We start from the raw sequence: 21,436 nt of genomic DNA, 5'->3' as shown, positions 1-21,436 counted from the left end.
GATTAAAATATTAATTTAAAATAACGTCGACTCGAACTTCATGCATAACATGGCAAAAGTTTACTATATAAGAATGAACTAAAATCACCTTTGTGTAAACGTTCTCAGCGTGTGATTTCCGCAAGTAGGCAATAAAAGGAGCACAGATTGAATATCGATCGCAGCCTGGTGGGATAAAAGGTTCTTGGCTAAAATAATGCTATTATTAATGCAGCACACACAAAGGTCAAACAATGACGTTTGGGAAAGCATTGAAATCTGAAAAATATGTTTACTTCGAAAAACACTTCTAAATCCATTATGGGAAACAAACACGCACCTCGGTTTTTGTTGTACACAGTTTTATTTATTAAATGAACATTACGTAATTATTTTTTTATTATGTTAGTCACCTAATAGATCATTTAAATAATAAAAATAATATTCGGATCGCCATAATTAAAGAACAACAACAACAAAATAATATTATTATTAAATTAAGATTTCGTACATAACAGTAACTTAAATCTGTAGTAACTGCATTGGTATACAACTGTGTTGCAGCTATTATTGTCATCTTTTCCATTAATCCCTTTAAAAATAAAAATATAAAAAATTTTACCCGCCACGCGTATTCCGTCATCCGTCGTCATTGATTGTTCGTCATCAGTCTTTCATCATTCGTTATCTGTCATAGTCAATAGACTGAATTTTATGATATTCGATATAAACCAAATAATTGTACGAGTAAGTTGCCAAAAATGTCGTATTTAGTAACGAAGGATTTCCTCCATATTATTACAACAGTTGAAATGTCTTCCCTTCTCTTTCTTTATTAAAATGCGTAAGGCAATATCGCCCCCTCCGGTATTAATCTTTACTAATGGAGATTTTATGTCGCCGTCAACAGTTTTTAGAAACATATTATTCAATGTGAGAAATATTTACGTCCAATAAATAAGGCTTAATCGACACATTTATATATTATACTTTTTGAGTTAGTTTCATAAACTACCCGAGGACGTCATGGCGTAATGGTACAAGCGTGTGACTGTTAACGCGACGCTTGTGGGTTCAATTCCCACTCGAGGAAATGAATTATTATTGATGAATATTCAAATTTAATATTTTATTATTGATTTACTTATTTAATTTTGTACATATAAGAATACTTTTGGATTTTGTTTTTATTTTTTAAAGAACATATTTTTACTTTTAATAAATGTCTAATAAAATTTGTAATTAACACACTGCTTGTAGGCACATTATTCATTAGTAATCAGAACTTATTATAGCCTATTCAGGGAGCCGTGAGACGAAAGGTAAACCGGAAGAAGGTTACTTTACAGGTCACGATTGAAGGACTTTAGAAATAAAAAAGCAAAATAAATGTTTGAAATATTTTGTTTTCTTTGCTTACATTTTGTCTCACGCCCAAATGAATATAGACTATAGGTTTGTCTTTGTTGTATAAAGCATACCTACTTTTATACATATATACATGTATATGACATACTTACATATGGACGTTGATACGGAATTCTTAATTTAAAAGATCTGAAAGAATTATTGAGAACAGACAACATTTCTGAGATCAACAGGAAGCGAAAGAATTTAATTTAAACATAATAAGAGTGAATAAAAGAGGAAAATATTTTTACTTTTATAGGTACAAAAAAGTCGGAGGCGTTGTAACGGAACATTCAATTATTTAAATGATCTACATTTTATAAATCACAAGGTACAATGAACGTCTTTCATTGAAGATTTAGATATATTGTTGTCGTATCCTATATTTATTAAACACTTATTTAAAAAAAAACTTATTTTTTCGGATTCATTCCCCATCTATTTTTGAGATAGATGGGGAATGAATCCCCCACTTTCCGAATTATGAAGGCATTGTGCGTTGATTGGCTTAACTCAACGCCGCCCTTTTGGCTCGACAGCAGATCGAAGAAATGAAAATACAAAATATTTCATTTCCTCGAATGGGAATCGTACCCACTATTTGTAGCATTCAAAGTCACACGCTTATACTACACCCTACACGCTACGCCTCGACTGGTCTCAAATACTTACCTATACACAAATTAATTAGCACCTATTTTATTAAACATTAGTTTTAAGTAAAACAATTATGTATATGCATGTTGTGTTTACCTTTATATACTTAGTTGTACAATTATTATTTTTTGTATTACATGTGTTTGCCTTTTACAAATAAATAAAAAAAAAACAATATTGTATTATAGAGAAACTTACACCTCAACTAAATGTAAATAAACTACTATATAGAGTAAATGTTGGCAAATAATATTTATGTGACATAAAAATAATATGTCACAGGATTCAGAAATAACCCTTTCAAAAACATCTAGAGGAAAACACGAAGTTATAAAAGTTCAAATAGTTCCGCTCAGAAAATCCTTGCATTAACGCTAGACCCAGCCGCCTTTGAAACTTATCGGTAAATAAAATCAGATTTACGCTGTATTCCGCGCACAGACGGAGGAAGCATAGTGTTAAGATACGCCTCATTTTCCGGCGCATTGCGTGTTGAGTGGCGGAATTCAACACTGCGCTTTGCCTCGATACCAGAGCGAAGAAATGAAAATATAAATTTAAATAAACATTTAATTTCCTTCAGTGGGGGTCGAACGTACAACCAGTCACATGCTTACTTGTGCCCCTGCTCTATGACTGGCCTCATGATGTTGATGCTGCAATATATCAAATTTATTTTGGCCTAAACAAATACAAACTGACAACATATTCAACCAAGGTAAACATTGCTTTTCCTATTTCACCACTTCATATTTCGAAAGGAAGAATGTGTAATTTACCAAAATATAGAATCGATCAACTTAATAGATATTGCTATGGCGATACCGTATGTTAATTAAAAGTTAATTAATCATTAGATTAGCAAGTAAGTATATCATTAGAGGAATCGTTCAAGAAATCAAAATCATTAAGAATAATAATTATTACAATTACCTGTACCTGTACGGTACCTCCTTTGTAAATTTTTTGTAAATGATATTAAAAAGTTGACTTTTAACACCATTGTGGCGCAGTAGTATCATGTGAGGCTGGAAACGTCATATTTTGACTTCCATTTTTAAATGGAGTAATTATGTTTATTAAATTTATTTCCGCAAATACCAATCAAAGCCTCGTAATTAAAAGAAAAAAGGACGAAGTATCTTTACACTATGCTTTAATAATATCGAAATTGACGGCTAATATTTTTTTATTTTACTTAATAAAATAAATTATGTCTCAGACAGTAAGCACCTCAAACAATTTCGCACGTCGTCGCACACATGTTGTTGTATATTTCCATATACGAAAGAAACAATAGATATATTCTTTTAGCTTAATGAAATAACTATTTAAATTTATATTTTCATTCCTTCGCTCTAATGTCGAGGCAAAGGGCGGCGTTGAGTTCCGCCACTCAACACGCAATGCCTAGGTTCTAACACTAGGTTCCCTCTGCCTACTCTGCTGTGTGCGGGATACAGCGTGAAGCTGATATTTTTAATTTATATATTTTTGTCCAGAACATAAGCTATCTTTCTGTTCAAATACAAAATATAAGACTAATAAAATTTTAGGATAGTGTGTTGACGTAAAAACAAAAAGGAAAAAATATTAAACAAATTGTAGCTGCTACTTTGATTTATTACATTTATACATATTTCAATTCAGAACGCCAAAACAGATCTAAGATATTTTTAATTGGGAAAAGAAACAACATTTGTACATCACACAATTATCACAAGTCATAAGCTATTTACATACAAGTTGTCTATAACATGCAGAATTTCAACAACATTGAATAACAATAGAATGTAGAGCCATAATTTCATCTATATCTAAAATAATTGGATAATTTTAACAATACAAACTACATTGATACAAGTTATGAGATAATTTTGTCTAAAATCATAAACTAAGTTATCAATAAGTTTATTTGAATAATAATATTATTGGAACCTTTATATACACAAAAGTTATAGAAATTATTACATAAAACAAAGACGATTTTGACCTATTTTTTTTTTAATTAAAAAGAAATGGTTGCCTTTTACAGTTTTTTTTTTTATTTTTGCTAAAAGTATTTTATGCCTTATCAAATTAAAAGAAAATGTTTGCCTATTTAATAATTATAACATATTAGATTAGCACACAATGAACAAATACATTTTTTTTTAATAAAATCATGACATAATTAGTATTAGGCAAGTAATAGTTAATGTCATAAAATAATTAAGAATACCTATTGTATTTAAAAAGTTTCTCTATCACCACAATATAGTTATAATTTTATCATTATTAATAATAAATAAATAAAATGAAATAATATAACACAATGGAGAATCAATTATCCGGTGCTTATGGTGATTTATGAGTAATTGTAGATTCCAACCAATTACATGCATACCTATAATTTCATTTTGCTTAAAGAAAAAAATTAAAAGTGATTACAAATTACATGCGTACATACGTATGAATGTAAACATACAAACATATATATTATATTTTTTATATTTTCTTGAAGATTTCACTATTACCTTTTATTTTTTTCTTGATATATTGTATGCCAATATTCATTTATCTAAATGAATAACAGTTAGTCCAGATACTTGAGCTTCTATATATTATTTTACTTACAGCCACTATCCATAAAATTATATGCCACAGCATGTATTTATATGAGAGCTTTATCTTAAGATAACAATTTGAGAAACAATTTTAATATATACTATTCAATCCCATTAAAATAAATCATTAAATGAAAAAAATTAAACAATAAAGTTTATTGATGTTTTTTAGTAAACAAATACAGGCTACAATTACACTGATAACACTATCACACATACTATTCAAAGTACTTTACTGCTTTGATATAAAATACAATATGGCAGTACAGGCATAAATGAATTAATTAAAGAAAGTAAAAGTGTGGTGAATATTTAATCAATTAAGTAATTAATGTAAGTATTGTGCATTGCACACAATTATTGTATTATTATTCGATTATATTAGGTGAATTAAAACTGAACCCAGTTTTGTTGATTTGCCGGAGTAGTGGGTTTAGCTTGTTGATTTGGGACACTGTGAAAAAAATTAAAAAATTAGAGAATTCTTTACATTTTTTAAATTTTTAGGCTGTTGTTGTCATATTGTACAGTATTGATAATGCAAAAAATATTAATAACATACTATAAGATGGTTATAGTTTGTTGTCATTTTAAAAGCAATCAAATATTATATTTGGCATAATAATAAAAATACATTATTTGTTGCCTTTGTAGACCAGTGCGATAGAGACTGGCTATAAATATAGTGGTTTTGGGTTCAATCCAAGCACAGGTAAATAATTATTTGCATTTCCCTGTCTTGACAAAACAAAGCAAGGTGTCGAGTTCTGTCACCCAATATATCAAACTTCTATCTGTCCACAGATAGAAGAAAATGGAGGATCTCAACACTACATTACCTTTGCCTAATCTGCTTTATGTGGAGATAAAACATAAAACTGATAAAATAAAATTAAAGGATTTATATTATTAGAAACTACCTAGCAGAATTGAAGTCTCCCCATTCTGTGTTTGGCACAGCTGGTGTAATTGGTGTTGGAACATGTTGTGGTGATGGTGGTGGAGGCAGCTTTGATCCCCCTGGTGGTGGAGGGAGCAATCCACCAACATTAACCCCACCAGCTCTCCGAGGTCTACTGCCTTCACTTCCATCTTTTTTCTGAAAATGTAATTTTTAAGTATGTAACTTCTGTATTTAATTTTTATAATACAAAATAAAACAAACCATTCTTTTTTAAGTAACAAACTGCTGTCACCCTTATTAATTATGTTATAATCTATTAGAGGATTACTTACAGTTATTTTCATGTTTATTTTAATGGTTTCCCCTTCTTTAAAACTCAAATCAAGTTGCTGTTGCTGTCCTTGTTCACCTTCTTGTTCCTTTCGCAACCACTTAAAATGATCTTGCAGGGCTACATTTAAATCAAATGAATCTGATCTATCTCCAAAACCCAAACCAATATAAGCACTTCTTCCTGCAATAATAGCACATAATGTATTTTTCTTTTTGGGTTATGCTGTAATGTGTATGTGATATTTTTGATAGAAATGAAAAAATGTTAGTCTAATTTTTATAAGGCAAGCTAATTACTAAATAATTACCATTATCATCTTGTATTCTCACTACAAAATATCTTGAGCTATCAGTAACAGCTTCCAGGGCCACTCCAGGGTATTTATCGATGGGGCATTTTGCAAAAAGCTCTCCACTTGTTTTATCTTCCAACTTCATAATCAACTCGTCACCTTTTGCAACGAGACGCATACGCCCCGTCCATTGTGGTTCTTGAAGATTCCAGTCAGCCGCCCTTAAAAAAGGCAGCATTAATGTAAGCCACTTACATATGTAAAATTTTGTAAAGATGTTCTATTTGATTTACCTGTATCCTCTATTAGTTGTTTTAGGGGGTATTTTAAAAACAAATACTTCATTTTTAACAAGTAACACACTTTCGTAAGCTTCCATTGTATATACTTATATATCCATATATTATTGAAAAGATGTAGTATACAAATGTAAAAACTAAGATATTTTTAAATAATTTTAATAAATTCAAAATGTTAGCTTATATCAGAAATATCAACAGTCGCAAGACAAAAATCCAAGCAAGATAATACACTTCATTCAATTGACATGACGTGTTGATGTGACGTGACTGTCGTTTGAAATGTTACAGACAATAATGGAAAAAAAACTCTACATCATATCAGATCTATGTAATTATTCATGAGGATTTATTTATTTTTAAACAATATAATTTCAGATTCAAAATTTTAAAAATTGATGTTTTTATAGTATGTAAAATCCTTGACCCAAAAATTGAGAATCGATTCTTAAGCTGCGTAGCAAACGGTAAGGAAAATTGTTGAAACACAATAAATATGAATCCTTATTTACTAAATATTTTTAATATTTATAATTTATATATTTTTTATTTATTTCACCTGACATTAGCGAATTATGTTCGAATTGACACGCCTAAAAATCATAACGTAATTAACAATAATAACAACAAGGAAGTGAAAAAGTAGAAAGGATCTAAACAAATTCCTACTCTTTTTCTATTCACTAAGTTTTCCATCTAGAAAAAATAAAGTGACAAAATAATAAAGATATAGTGTAATAACTTTTTGTGACTTTATTATTTGTTTCAGTTTAGTTAATTCAAATTTAGGTACTTTACCTAGGTTAACTAATTTGAAGTAATAAAGTTCTTTCGGAAATAATTATGGCTTATAATGTAAGTAAAATCTATATTTTTTTTATTTTAAGAAAAAAACCGTAAGAATTTTAGGCGAAATATTTTTTTTCCATATATCCAAATAACCAATAAATTTTGAGTATGAGAAAATAAAAAATCTATATATTCTTATTTTTAAGTCTATTATAAAATAATACAAAATCAGCGTAATAAATAATATCACAATATGCTTATGATATACATATTTATTGAATCTATGACTCACTTTATAATTGATATCTATTTTAAACTCATCCTTAATTAAATGCTTAACTAAACTACCAATTCTTTCTATGTGTAGGCATTGTAGTATATGAAAAACCTTCAAAATACAAAAGTTATTATTACGTTGAAACAAATATTTTAGAAAATGATCTTAAACGTTTTGTATGATAGATATTGTAAAACTTACGTTATACAATTTCCTACTTATATGAAAGCATACAGAAATTAAAAAAGATTATAGACGGAGGTAAGGTTACCAAGCCCCCCAGGTTCAAATCTCGCTACGTTTAAGTTTTTACATGTTTCTTAAATAATTATTAGAAATGACAAGTTTTACAATGCTATAGTTAAATGCTTTAGTTTCAATATCATTACCCAGCATAATGCAGGCCACTTCCCCAAATGCAAGACATTGCATGCATGACATGACAGATTTCGATGTCACAATTATAATCCCTTTTTAAATTAAATTTATAACCAAAGCTTTAATTTAGATCTCAATGATTTCCTCAAAATAATAGTATATTGAATATATAATAGTATGTTGAATATATAGTAATATGTTGAATATATATATATATATATATATATATATATATATATATATACTAGCGACCCCCTTGCGGCTTCGCCCGCTTTTACTAATGGATTATTCATATAATGTATGTTTGCAAAGCACTTAAGATAATGTGAAAATTAATTAAACCCTAATGCAACCCGCATTTTCGTAGTTTCAATAAGGATTTTCCAATTGTTTCACACAGCAAGGATTTTTTAGTAGGTACCGTAATTTTAAATCTGTGCTACTAATCTTTTCAAGTACTTATTAAAATATATTTAAATGACTATTTTTAGATAGTTAAATTACTATTTTTAAACGGAAGAAATTATAACTACTAATAACTACTACAAAAAATATGAAACCAAATATATCGCGCTGAAATAATACATTCAACTCCAATTATCCAATATGTGCAAATGCATCTAAATCTTCGTTGCTATAGAGGCAGGCGGGTTTTTTTTTCGAGCTTGTGGTTAATACTGAAGAGGGTATTCTGTCCCTGATGAAAAGCAAGCACTATGTGGCTGCCTGTGAGGAAAATTAAATAGAATGCATCGGCCGGGAATCGAACCCGGGCCGCCCGTGTGGTAGGCGAGCATTCGCAGCAAGGATTTTTTAAATATTGTAACAACTTCTAAAGTACTTATTAAAATGAAAAACAGTAAAAGACAGTTTTGATCTACATTAAATCGCCAACATAACTAATATACTTATTTATATACTGAGAGTAAGGGATAAGTGAAACTTGAGTAACATACAGCTGATGTGTGAACGGCGGGATGTGTCAACAATTAAATACGTTTTTCTGTAAAGCTTTTGACAATTTCGAAATAGTGTAAAAAGCAAATTTTATCTTCGTTTAACGAAGAAAATTAATAAAGTATTTTAAAGGATAAGGATTCATACCATTATGGAAAAATATGACTCACAATAAAAAATATATTGAAATTATTATTTTTAGACAGAAAAATGATCACTACACGTTATTCTTAAAATATACGAATATGCCGTCGCGGACTTTTTTGTAGATCTAATTAAGAGGAACAATACTCCAGTACATTATTTTCATGTAGTACTTACCATTAAAGCAGCGCATGCGCGAAAGTGTCTCAACGGGTAGGATCTTATACATATTTATCGTATTTATGTTAATTTACATAAGAATGTACAAATAATAAACTATATATAAACCTTCTACGAAAAATACTCGACCTAATGGTGAAAACCGCATCAAAATCCGTTGGGTGGTTTAGAAGAAGAGTTAGAAACAACAGACAGACACTAAAAGCGACTTTGTTTTATAAGATATAGGATAGGATATTGAATATTGAATATATTACCACTACAAAGTATATTAATTTAATTTTAGAAAATAATGTGATTGTTCTAATGCTAAGTCTATTTTTTCTACAAGTATAACCACTTTTTTTTATAATTTCTTTATTAAAAAAAAACTATGGGTTTGTAGTAAAAAGTACAAATAAAATAAACTATAAAAATTCCAATTAAATAAACTTTTCAAATAAAATTTCACACTTTTCCAAAACAAGATCTAATGAATCAATGTTTGCAAAGTGTTTGCAATTAGTCAGTTCCAAAAAAACACACATTCACTGCTTATTACCCTATATTACACAAAATTATATTGTAAGCGATGCATTGGTTAATGCAACATCTCTAAATTAAAATGTTTGTAACTTTTAAAAAAGCAAAGAGTTATTTCCTATATTACATAATTATTTCTATGTTTTTAAAAAAAAACTGACTAACTAGAAATATTTCGTTCCCTGAATGTGAATTACACCCATTACCGTGATATGCATAGAAACATACTTGTGCGCCACAATGACGAATTTTAAGATATATTTTAAATGATTTTATATTATAACATACATGATACAAGTAAACATTGCTTAGTTTGAAATATAGTAAAATAACAGATTGTTCTAAAATATTTATATAATTAACATAGTTGTGGACATATTCTGCCAATATTTGCTTTCCGTCTTATTTTCATTGTTTGCTTGCATTTCTTCATTCCATTATAAAAAAAATTTTTAAACTCTCAGTTCTTGTTTAAAGTTGGGTGTCCAGTTATAATTGATATATATTTTATATTTAAATTAAGTTACATACGAAACCACAATTCATTGTAATACTACATAGTTTAACATTATATAAAATTTTATTTACCGATTTTATTTATTAAATCTATATTTTTCTATATTTTTTATTTAATTATTAAATATAGGTTTGAGCAATTTGACTAGTATCTAAAGCAACCCTACTCCGACATCCACCAATCAAATGACGGCGATCACGAACCAAAGATTGATCAAAGAAAATGGCGGCCGAGTCTATAGCAGTAAATAACAAGCAAAAATATTTTTGTAATGTTTTCTGTTATGAATAACAAAATGTAGTGAATTATTGAAGTGAAATTAAATGAACCAATTTAAATAAAAACTATGCACGTGTGTTTGTTTATCAAATATGTAAGGATGAAGACGCAAATCGATTATGTTAAATGAGTTCTGCATCTGCACTAATGCTTAAAAATGGGAAACTTCCTTTTATTCACGATCACGGCAGTTGTGTTTTTTATAGGAATTTCGTCGCAAAGTGAAAATAATGAATGCCCTCAAAAGTGTGACTGCTTAGAGCAATATGTAGACTGTTCAAAGAAAAATTTGGTGTCAGTGCCAAGAATTCCAAAGTGGGTGGAACAATTAGATCTAAGTTATAATAAATTGAACCAAGATGTGAGTGACAGCTTCAAAGAATTATCATTATTGAAAATTTTAAAGTTAGACAAAAATATATTGATTTACATTCCTAACTTAATACATCAAAATAAATTGCAAGATGTCAGTCTTAACAGAAATAACATCAATGCAATAAATACAGGACATTTTCCAGTCAACAGCACAATCAAATCACTGAGCCTAAATAGTAATCACATTAAAGTAATTGAAGAGGGAGCCCTTAATAACTTAACAAATTTATTGATATTGAAACTTAATAGAAATGAATTATCATCTCTACCAAATCAATTATTTATGCACCAGTCTAATTTGAAGGTGTTAGAACTAAATCACAATAATTTACATAGTTTAAATGGTCTACTTTTTCAAGGTTTATCTAGTTTAACAACATTAAAAATAAAATATAACAATATCGAAAACATTATGGATGGAGCATTTTTTGGATTTAAATCTATAAATCTTTTGCAACTAGATCATAATAAAATAAAAAATATATCCAAAGGTTGGATGTATGGACTGGAATCTTTAACAATTCTATCTTTGTCTAACAACTTAATATCTCAAAGTATTGATTCTGGTAGCTGGGAATTATGTACCGATTTACAAGATTTGGATTTATCTCATAATTACCTGATTGAAGTGGAAGGTAGAACTTTTCAACATTTGACTAATCTGCATATTCTTAATTTGAGTAATAATAACATATCTTCCATATCACAAGAAGCATTCAGCCACATGGTTCAATTGCAAACATTGGATTTAAATAATAACAAAATATCTTGGACTGTGGAAGACATGTCTGGGCCATTTTCTAAATTGCGTAACCTTATGATATTTAATTTATCTGCAAATCACATCAAATCCATAAGTTCAAGAGCCTTCGAGGGTCTCTCTAATGTTACAGAATTAGATTTGAGGGCCAATAACATAACTTCAATACAACAACATGCTTTTGATTCTCTGACAAAAATAAGAAAACTATATATGAATTCTTCCTCTTTACTATGTGATTGCAATTTATTGTGGATGGTTAAATGGATAAGAGATAAAATAGGGCACAAATTTGTAACAGCAACATGTGCCTATCCATCAGAAATAAGAGGTGTGACTATTTCAAGACTTAAAGAAGATAACTGTGGAGACTCACCAAAACCAAAAATTATAGAACATCCCAAGTCTCACTTGGCTATAAAAAACAGATCAGCAAATTTAGTGTGCTCTGCCACTTCCAACCCTTTCAGCAATATGACATTTTTGTGGCGAAAAAATAATGGTAATGTTAGCAATCCAACAGTATATGAAAATGTTACAATTAATGAAAATGGCAAACAACATGCTACTTCTGTATTAGTTATACCAGATGTGTCTCATACAGATTTTGGCAAATATCAATGTGTTGTTAGTAACAAATTTGGGACAACTTACTCAACAAAAGCTAAAATTAACATAGTAACATTTCCACGTTTTATAAAAACACCTACGAATGTTACTGTTAAGACTGGAGAGACGGTTACATTGAACTGTGCAGCTACAGGTGATCCTCCACCAGAAATATCCTGGAAGAAAGATGGTGGGAATGACTTTCCAGCCGCTAGAGAAAGACGCATGAATGTTATGCCTACTGATCACTTATTTTTTATTGTGAATGCTAAAACAACAGACATGGGAATCTATAGTTGTGCTGCAAAAAACCCTGCAGGTACTATTATATCAAATGCAACTTTGAGTGTGTTACAAGAACCTTCATTTACTAGAGTTCTTGAAAATAAGGAGGTCACAAGTGGAGAACCAGTTGTTTTACAATGCATGATAACAGGTTCACCCAAGCCAGTATTGAAGTGGTTAAAAGATGGGAATCCAATAATACATTCAGAACGTCACTACTTTACAGCTGATGATCAGTTATTAGTTATAATAGGAGCAGAAGCAAATGACGCTGGTCAATATGAGTGTGTAATTACTAATGAACTTGGCACTAAAAAGGAAATGATAGAACTCAAAGTATTGCCTCCAGTTGCAATACTAGTGAAAGAAGAAGATATGACAGGAATCATCATAATAACAGTTGTATGTTGTGCTGTAGGGACGTCAATAATATGGGTGGTAATTATTTATCACACCCGCAGACGTATGGCTGCTCCTGTTCGCAATTATCCATCTGAAAGTGTAAAAATGACTCAAGTGGTTCACAGTGACAGTGACTCGCCCCACATGTTCCCAGACAATTTATCTGAACATTCATCATGTAAGGACAGTGGAACAGGTGACTCTGCAAAACAGACAAGTTTTGATGGTGTGCCCACTGACAGAAGTGAGCAAGTACATTTTGAAACAGCCCCTTGTCAAAGCTATTCTCCAGTGCCAGAAGCCCACAAGCTTCTCCCTTCATCTTTTAAACCATCTATACAAGTGTGCGTGAATACATGTGTCACACCTGCTACTTATAGTTTCTCTAGTCACAGTAGTAATGTTTAAGTCATTGAACACTTTGGTATCTAATAAGAGCTAAGTACTATTGTTATTACATAGCTTTTCACTAACTACATGGGCTGTCACACTGGAATACCTTTAAAATTGTATATGCATTTTATATATTTTTTTAGTTAGTGAAGGAGCTATGTTTAAGGACATTGTTTTTAATCTTGATTGCTAAGTACAAAATATAAAAAACTTGCCAGTATTGGTTTGATGTAAAAGACTGAATGTCATTTATGGGTATGGTCATTGTTAATTTCTATTCTGTTTCTAGGCAATAACTATTCTATAATTTATACAATATATACAATTTGAAGTATCACTGTTAATTTAGTTGTATGAAGTTTTTGGCTCTCATAAATCCTATAATCACTCAATTGACTAAATTGTATTGGGTCAAAATTTATCACAATAATTAGTCAAATAATAATAAAAACTAACAAAGAAACAATAATTTATAGACTTCATTAATATTGTTAAGCTAATAATAAGTTATAATCTATAAGTAATTTAAGATGTAGGGCTCAGCAGCTGATTATGAGGAGTGAGATTAGAAATAATGGGCACAAAGTTTATGTTGATTTATTTGTCACATAGAAAGTGGTTTTAATTTGCTAACAAAAATAATTAGAATATTAACAGTTCTCATTTCTTATAGATTTTTTGGTATTATTTTTAAACTTGTAAATACAATGTCTTTATTGAAGTTTTTTTTATATTTTTATCCTGTTTTAGTTAGAATAAAACCTATAGAATGAAAATATTTCTCCTAAACAAATATGGTTTCAAATTATTTCAATGTATGAGTAATTCATACACAGACACAACACTTGTTGACTTTCAATATGTTCACATATTTTATAATTAATAGCTTATTCATAATGTGATAAGTAAAAGAAAGTTTTGTTTCTAGTATTGTTTTACAAATTTGGTATTTTTTTTTCATTAAAAACAGTTAGAGAGGTTAATTCAAATTAATATTTTTTCGTATGTTCTTGTATACAAGCTTCCAATATGGTCTTTTATTTTTACAAATACTGAATTGTTTAATAATAAATAAAACGAATTGTTTATTAAGTAGATATTTATATGATATAAGGACAAATTTTAAAAGTGATTTATATATATAATTATAATCCTTATGTATGTTCATGTAAGGTATTATACCTTTACTTGCATGCATGAAGCATTTAGATATAACATATTTATATGTTTTGCTTTCCATAAAAGGATACAGGAAGCTTACTCAAATAGACTGGATTGTGCCTATGTATCTACTTACCAATTACAGCATTCATTGTGTATCTATAAAATATAACAATTAAGGAGTAATTAGAAATACCTACTTTATATTAGAATGTATTTGAACATATAATTAAGATATATTTGTGTTTATTAGCGTTAATATTGATATGTATATGAAAAATGGCAAGCTATTATTTTTAATAACACATTAGTTTAGTTAGATTTTCAATAAGATATTACTTGAAAAGAAAAATGTAAGATTACTCATACTCAGGTCAAACATCTGCTGGACAATTTGTTTGCAATTTTACACCCATTTACAAATATGAGTCTTAAAATTTGTTTGATATTGTGGTTTTGTAAAACAGGCACTAAATCCTTAGAATATGTTCCATTAATAAGAAATGAATTAGTCCGCCTAAGTGTTATAAGAAAAACTATAAGTAGCTTTTATTTATTTTCATTTATAGATATGAATCAAAACTTCAAGGAATATATTTGGGTATAACATGTTTGTAGAAAATCTTATCAGTGTTTTGAATATATGGACTACAGCAAGTAATATAATTTATGCTTCAAAATATTAACATTGGTATAATCAACTAGTAACCCAAACGCGGCTTCGCCCGCTAATCTCATTGTTATATTATAGCCGATTCATACATTTTTTACATAGTATATATTATTATAAAGTTTCATCCAAATACGTTTACTAGTTTTCGCATCAAAGTGGAACAAACATCCATTATCACAAACTTGCACATTTATAATATTAGTAGAATTATTAAAATTATAATCAAAACATTGCCTGCTAAAGTTCTAAGCTCTTTCATAAAATATTATAACATAAAAAAAACTAAATAAATCTACATTGTACTATAAATGAGCCGTATTTAATAAGTCAATATTTTTATCCGTCTAAGAGGAGCTTACAAAACGCCTTCCTTACCTTTACGTACTGCTTTCGTCCTATTTTGCGCTGCTATTACGACTGTTTTGTATTGTTTTTATGCTACGATGTATATAATATAACAACTACTTATTTATATTTTATAGAATAAAGTGGTTTTAAAATATTAAATCTTGTTTAAGTTGTACCTTTTGTGCTGACATTATATTTTCTTAAATTTATTTATTGCTTACATTCATGTAAGCACATCTTTCCTGTTCATTTTTTACTTACAAAAGTTACAAAGTAAATTTAAAACGACTCTATGCATAAAAAATCCGTTAAAGTACCTTAGAGATATAATTTTTTTTTTCAGCATCACGCTGTATCTGCATTAAACAGGGTAGGATAGGGGGCCTACTGCTAAGAATTCTGGAGGCATAGCGTCTTGGGCGTTTGCCTGGACATCGGAGCGAAGAAATGGAAATATTAAATAGTTTATTTCCTCAGGTGGGAATCGAAAACACAACCGTTCGCGTTTAGTCTCTACTGACTATAAATGTAAACACTAATCTTTTTTATCTTTTTTAAAAAATGCATTGCTTAATAGCCAGGTTATCAAGGTGGCTACGGCGCAGGCTACGGTCAGCCGGACCAGCTGGAGATTGGCCACGGTCCCTACCCATCCGTAGGCCCGGGAGGCACGGTGTCCCCACAAGTGCAACAATGGTTCCGTGCAGTGGACAAGGATCAATCTGGCTTTATAACTGCGCCCGAGCTGAAATCAGCCCTAGTAAACGCTCAAGGGCAAACATTTTCTGAAACTGCATGCAATTTAATGATTGGTTAGTTTTAAAACATCCTCTTTATAAGGCTTGTGAACAATACACATTTTTTATTATTTTTTTATTTAAAACCTAACGATTTTATTATTTTTGTATATTAGAATGTTGACTCTATTTAAACTGCGGCGAAATTTATATTTTAAGAGCTGTTTCTAGACATTAAAACAAATAGATAGACTATCAAAGATAGCTTATTTTTTGCTGAAAATGACAATAATAATTGTGCTTTTCAAAATCAGCTACATTTTTACTAAGTATAAGTATGTATAAATTTATGTTTTAAGAAGAAATGTTTACTGATAGATATGGCGTTATAAAAGATTTGCTGTATTTGTTTACAGGCATGTTCGATAAAGATCGCTCGGGCCACATTAATTTAGAGGAATTTGATAAGCTGTATACATATGTTAACCAGTGGCTAACTGTATTTAAGACTTATGACACTGACCAGTCTGGTAATATCGATGAAGAGGAATTATCAAAAGGTATTTTAAGTTTCTTGTTAAAATCAATATATTCAAGTTTTGAATAGTTAGGTAACATAAAATGATTGTAGTATCCTTCCTACAGAAAGTTACCACCAGCTCAAAAGGCATTACTTATCTAATGAGAACAACTAAAATTCTATTTTATACATTTAAACCGAAGTAGTTTGCAGTAGCTTGCTCGACGACTTTTTGATACATTGCGTGTTAAGTTTCTGAACTTAACTTCGCGCTTTGTCTTGTTGCGAAAATGGAAATAATTTCCCTGGGTGGAAATCAAACCTCTAACTGTTGCGTTTAGTTACACGCTGGGCCCATGCGCCACGTTTTTATTATATACCGTATATTAATTCAATCCATTGATAAAAATAGTTAACAAAACAATATTTAAATAAATATAGTATATGTTAACGACCTACCTGATGCTTTTAATATAAACCACAAAATCATCCAAAACTCATTTATATCAATAGGATGTTTTCTCACCTACACCACATATACATTGTTATTGTTACATTAAAATAATTCATAATTCATGTTTTATTACAGCATTTTCGCAAATGGGATTCAGATTTTCACCAGATTTTGTCAAACTTTTAACCAAGAGATGTGATAGAGAGGGTAAAATATCAGTCGACAACTTTATAGTGCTTTGTGTGCAAGTGCAAAGATTCACTGAAGCATTCAGGGTAAGGGACACCCAACAAAATGGAACAGTTACTATTGGCTTTGAAGACTTCCTCAATGTTGCTCTCAGTTGCACTATATAAATATACTTTTAATTTGTTGCTCCCTAACAAGTCAAATAAGATGACCAATGCGTTCTTATTATTCATGCTATGTCACAATACTTTAATAATTGAATCATACAAGCAAATTAGAATTTTTTTTAAGTAATATCTATTATTTTTTTATGTTTTTGATTTATTAAGTGGTTATTTTTCAAATTTTAAGTGCATATTATATTTTGAAGAAATGATCTGATTTCTTGTATCTGTTGTAAAACATATACATGCTTTAAATGGTACACATAAATATTTAAGTATATTTTAATAAAAGAATTCACAGTTGTTATAAATATTTTATTCAACCTCCTTTTCAAAAATCTACAGATATACCTGAAACAACATTGAAATAATTGTAGAAAAAAAAACCAATAGCATTTTCAATTTTAATTACTTTTTAAATATCATTTAAGAAAAAATAAATATATAAGATATAATAAAGAAATCATTTTTTATCTTGCTACAAGAGTGAGTAAATGAAAATAATTAATTGCCCTCATTGTTTTACTACACCCCCTGTTGGGGTTGTGATAATTTTTTAATCTCACATGATTAATGAATGTGAATAGAAAAATGAGTGAAAATTACTGTATTTTTAAAATATTTGTAATTTTTTTTACTAACAATACAATATTAACTTACTAGCTTCATTTTTTCTTCTCATTGCCTCAGATTTTTCAAAGCCAAAAACAACTTCTTGAAAAACTTTTACTGCTGTTCTCATATTGTTTTGATGTTGGACACTATCAGGAGAACTATCATCAAGTAGAGTATAAATTGTTGGAACCTCATCTAACTTCATGGTTTTAGCAGTTTCAGGTTTAAAAGCAATAGATACTTTCCCAGTTTTTGGATGTATGCTAAATGGTGATTTTAGTAAATGGTTAAATCCTTTTGTAACATTGACGTCAAGTCTTGGGTAACAATATTGTATTTTTATCTCTTCAATTAGATATTTCATTTTCCTAATTCCATTACTGTTCTGTAAATTGGACATATAATATTATTTTTTTATTGTCGTGCTTACAGTCAAATGCAGTTTCACAGTGCAACAGCTGCCTGGGTCTGAGTAAAAATAAAGAGACAAAATAAATTTAGACAATGAAAACTCTGTCTAAACGGCTTTAATAATATTTTTAAGGCTAATTGTATTAATTAAAAGTGAGAGTTAATAGCCGAGGCATAGTATTAGACTAATGCAGCTATCATACAAAAAACTTTCGTATAACTACTAAATATTATAAAATTTATATCAAATATTTACTTCTTTGCAATACTTGTTGTAAGTATCAGTAAATGCTTCCCATCTCTCTAAGGATGATACTGGCATTCTCTCAAAATTTTCTTGAATTTGTTTCCTAAGTGTTTCATCAGGTATCATTTTATAGAAGCATTTTACACTCTCCGGTGTGGATAAGAAACTTTGTTCTTGCATGATTTGTTCAAAGTATGTGTCAATCACATCTAATGCTCTCCTAAAAATTTTTTAGTATTTAAGTATTTATCTATTCCATAGAACATAATATACAAAATATGAAATTTTTGTATATTCTGTAATTCAGACAAACCTGATGCTGGAATGTAAATTGTCACTCCCTAAATGCACTTTTTTGTTTTGATTTTCACCACCCATTATCAGGCACAGATAGTCTGCAACAGCTGCTCTTCCTGGACTATCCAGTGTTCTTGCTTCATAGTCTGACACCCAGCAATGTATTCCACGTCTCCCAGAGAAGACCCACAATATGTTTTGAAAACCGAAATCCTCTAAAATTTTACAATTTTATCTTTAACTTTACATCCTACATACAACATGGTATGCAGAGAAAATCTAAGGTTAAGCCAGTTGGTCCTTTTCTTTACTTCCAATTTTAGAGATATTGTATGTCCCCCGATTTAGAGCAAAGAAATGAAAATAATTCATCTTCATCTTTGGGGTTTGAGTCCACAGAGTGGGAATCACACCCACAACCATTTACAATCAGATGCTGTACCACTTACCTACTTTTAAAATGTATATATTTTGTTGAACTACAAGTTAAATTATTATTATTATGATTATTACCTTTTAATGCTAACTGTATAATTTCACATGCTACTACCATAAATTTCCAACATTTATCACATACATTTGCCTCTTGACAACATGTCCGTACTTCATCATAATCTGTAAGATCAATATCAAATACTAATTCTCTAGCAAGTACAACAGCATCATGTCGGCCAATAGATGGTCTGAAATTTAGAAGTTATTGAAACTCTATATAACATTAATCCTACAAAGCTGATATATATTTGTTTCTTTTATCACATTCATTTAACAATAAATGTAGATAAATGTGATAAAGAAAAAAGAAATATATTAATGAATTACTAAAATAATTTCGTCTTACTTGGTGTTATAAACTGCACCAATATCAAGTTTATGAGGACACTTTTTTTGTAACAGTGTTTGAAATTCTTTTTGATTACTTATGGATAAATATCGCAAATATACGTCGTCTGCTAAAGTAAACGATAGCTCCCGGTTGGAGAGTGGCTGAGGGTAACTTCCGCAGGAAAGCCATCGGCAAAATATGTTTTGCGGAAATAATCTAGTGTAATACACTGGTAACATATCAGGTAAAACATTTTCATCATAATGGCCAACCTGTAAATTATATATGTTATCAAATGAAATTGAATATATAAGCAATAAATTCGGGTTTGTATATATATTACCATATCTTTTTTTTATTAATTTCTAAAACTAATAATTTTCTGATAAATTATTCACTCTCCACAACTTAACGGCTTCTTAAATTAAATACTTAATTTTACTTTGGAATCATAAAATTTATAAACAGAATTTCGTATTTATAATTGATTTTGACATTTTTATGATTTTAGCGCCAATTATAAACTACAGATGTTAATTCGACAGATTATATAGTATATAAATATCGGAAACCAGAATAAATTTTATTTATGTGACGTAGCTCTCGAGAATATTTTTTTTCTACTACCTACATAATATTCAGAAATGTCAAAATAAACCATAACAATAATATATCTCAGTAGTCAGTACATATGAATCGCTATAACTAATGAATAGTATTAAGTGTTAATCATGGAAGTTAATTTAAAAACTGCTTTTAAAATTTTTGTTAAGGTTTCAATAGGTAAGAATTTTGAGGAACATCATATATATTTTTTACCAGAAACATTTTAATAATATCTTTTGAGTGGAATTATTGTTATGAAATGAAATTGTTGTTTCAGAACCTTGTGCACCAGTATATATTATTATTTCCAAGTCAATTCAAAAAGAAGCTAACCAAATTATTCATTACTTATTGCAAAATCCTATTTTTGGCACACTGATATTTTTAATTATAGCTATAACATTGTTAATAACATTATTAAAATCATTGATAGTTATAGCTGGAACAATATGTTTTGCCGTAGTAATTATTTTGCTTGAAGGTATAAACAAGGATGATATTTTAAGCTGTAAAATTATTATGAAGTGGTCATTGTTATGTAGAATTATTTGGTGGTGGTGGTGGTTCTTTAAATCTGGCGTTCCGAGCGTGCCAGTTGAGCACATATCACTTCACAATATCGCCAATTTCACGTTGTATAAGAATTATTTGAAAATTACGAAGTTGCTTGAGAATATCACATATAAACTTAACACATGATATATTTTTTGTTGCAGGCATAATCATATTGAGCTTAGGAATTGTGGCGCTAATATTCTTTTTGATTTTATTAATTATAATTTTGTTAATAAATAAGTAGGTAATTTTACTTATGTATATTACGTTATTAAACAGCTGATT

The 21,436-nt window shown here is 29.3% G+C and overlaps 3 protein-coding genes across 4 annotated transcripts; 1 reads left to right on the top strand and 2 right to left on the bottom strand.

Moving 5' to 3' along the window:
- Positions 1-3,648: 3,648 nt before the first annotated feature.
- On the bottom strand, positions 3,649-6,758 carry LOC146527771 (NECAP-like protein CG9132). Its single transcript, XM_085205169.1, has 5 exons — positions 6,476-6,758; positions 6,198-6,403; positions 5,889-6,070; positions 5,573-5,751; positions 3,649-5,106 (listed from the first exon to the last, which is right to left on the bottom strand). Exons 1-5 carry the CDS (start codon positions 6,559-6,561, stop codon positions 5,043-5,045), a joined length of 717 nt encoding a protein of 238 aa, XP_085061295.1. The 5' UTR covers positions 6,562-6,758; the 3' UTR covers positions 3,649-5,042.
- Positions 6,759-7,081: 323 nt separating this feature from the next.
- On the top strand, positions 7,082-17,899 carry Pef (penta-EF-hand domain containing protein peflin). Of its 2 annotated transcripts, none has more exons than XM_085205147.1 (4): positions 7,082-7,336; positions 16,108-16,342; positions 16,684-16,827; positions 17,377-17,899. In XM_085205147.1, the coding sequence occupies exons 1-4, from the start codon at positions 7,325-7,327 to the stop codon at positions 17,595-17,597; spliced, it is 612 nt and encodes a 203-aa protein (XP_085061273.1). In that variant the 5' UTR covers positions 7,082-7,324; the 3' UTR covers positions 17,598-17,899. The 2 variants fall into 2 exon arrangements, with proteins under 2 accessions (XP_085061273.1, XP_085061274.1); XM_085205148.1 differs by lacking the exon at positions 7,082-7,336 and adding an exon at positions 10,440-10,990 and having other exon boundaries at positions 17,377-17,897.
- On the bottom strand, positions 17,895-20,513 carry Prim1 (DNA primase small subunit). Its single transcript, XM_085205168.1, has 7 exons — positions 20,334-20,513; positions 20,006-20,262; positions 19,678-19,847; positions 19,181-19,379; positions 18,877-19,087; positions 18,255-18,594; positions 17,895-17,945 (listed from the first exon to the last, which is right to left on the bottom strand). Exons 1-7 carry the CDS (start codon positions 20,334-20,336, stop codon positions 17,926-17,928), a joined length of 1,200 nt encoding a protein of 399 aa, XP_085061294.1. The 5' UTR covers positions 20,337-20,513; the 3' UTR covers positions 17,895-17,925.
- Between the last annotated feature and the right edge of the window lie 923 nt (positions 20,514-21,436).

The sequence above is a fragment of the Heliconius melpomene genome, chromosome 20 (genome assembly GCF_056956725.1).
Source record: "Heliconius melpomene rosina isolate 202511_hmr_F chromosome 20, ASM5695672v1, whole genome shotgun sequence".
Classification (NCBI taxonomy): Eukaryota; Metazoa; Arthropoda; class Insecta; order Lepidoptera; family Nymphalidae; genus Heliconius; species Heliconius melpomene.
Note: the sequence above shows the minus strand (reverse complement) of the source record. Positions and strands in the feature narration are given on the sequence as shown.

Coding starts and splice junctions, on each gene's coding strand:
- LOC146527771 (XM_085205169.1), bottom strand. CDS start 6,561: ATGGAAGCTTACGAAAGTGTGTTACTTGTTAAAAATGAAGTATTTGTT. Junction 6,071..6,197: donor GAGAATACAAGATGATAATG/GTAATTATTTAG, acceptor CTATTATTGCAG/GAAGAAGTGCTTATATTGGT. Junction 5,752..5,888: donor AAATAAACATGAAAATAACT/GTAAGTAATCCT, acceptor TTACATTTTCAG/AAAAAAGATGGAAGTGAAGG.
- Pef (XM_085205148.1), top strand. CDS start 10,682: ATGGGAAACTTCCTTTTATTCACGATCACGGCAGTTGTGTTTTTTATA. Junction 10,991..16,107: donor ATCAAAATAAATTGCAAGAT/GTCAGTCTTAAC, acceptor ATTGCTTAATAG/CCAGGTTATCAAGGTGGCTA. Junction 16,343..16,683: donor TGCATGCAATTTAATGATTG/GTTAGTTTTAAA, acceptor ATTTGTTTACAG/GCATGTTCGATAAAGATCGC.
- Prim1 (XM_085205168.1), bottom strand. Junction 19,088..19,180: donor AATTTACATTCCAGCATCAG/GTTTGTCTGAAT, acceptor AAAAATTTTTAG/GAGAGCATTAGATGTGATTG. Junction 18,595..18,876: donor ACAACAAGTATTGCAAAGAA/GTAAATATTTGA, acceptor TCCAATTTACAG/AACAGTAATGGAATTAGGAA.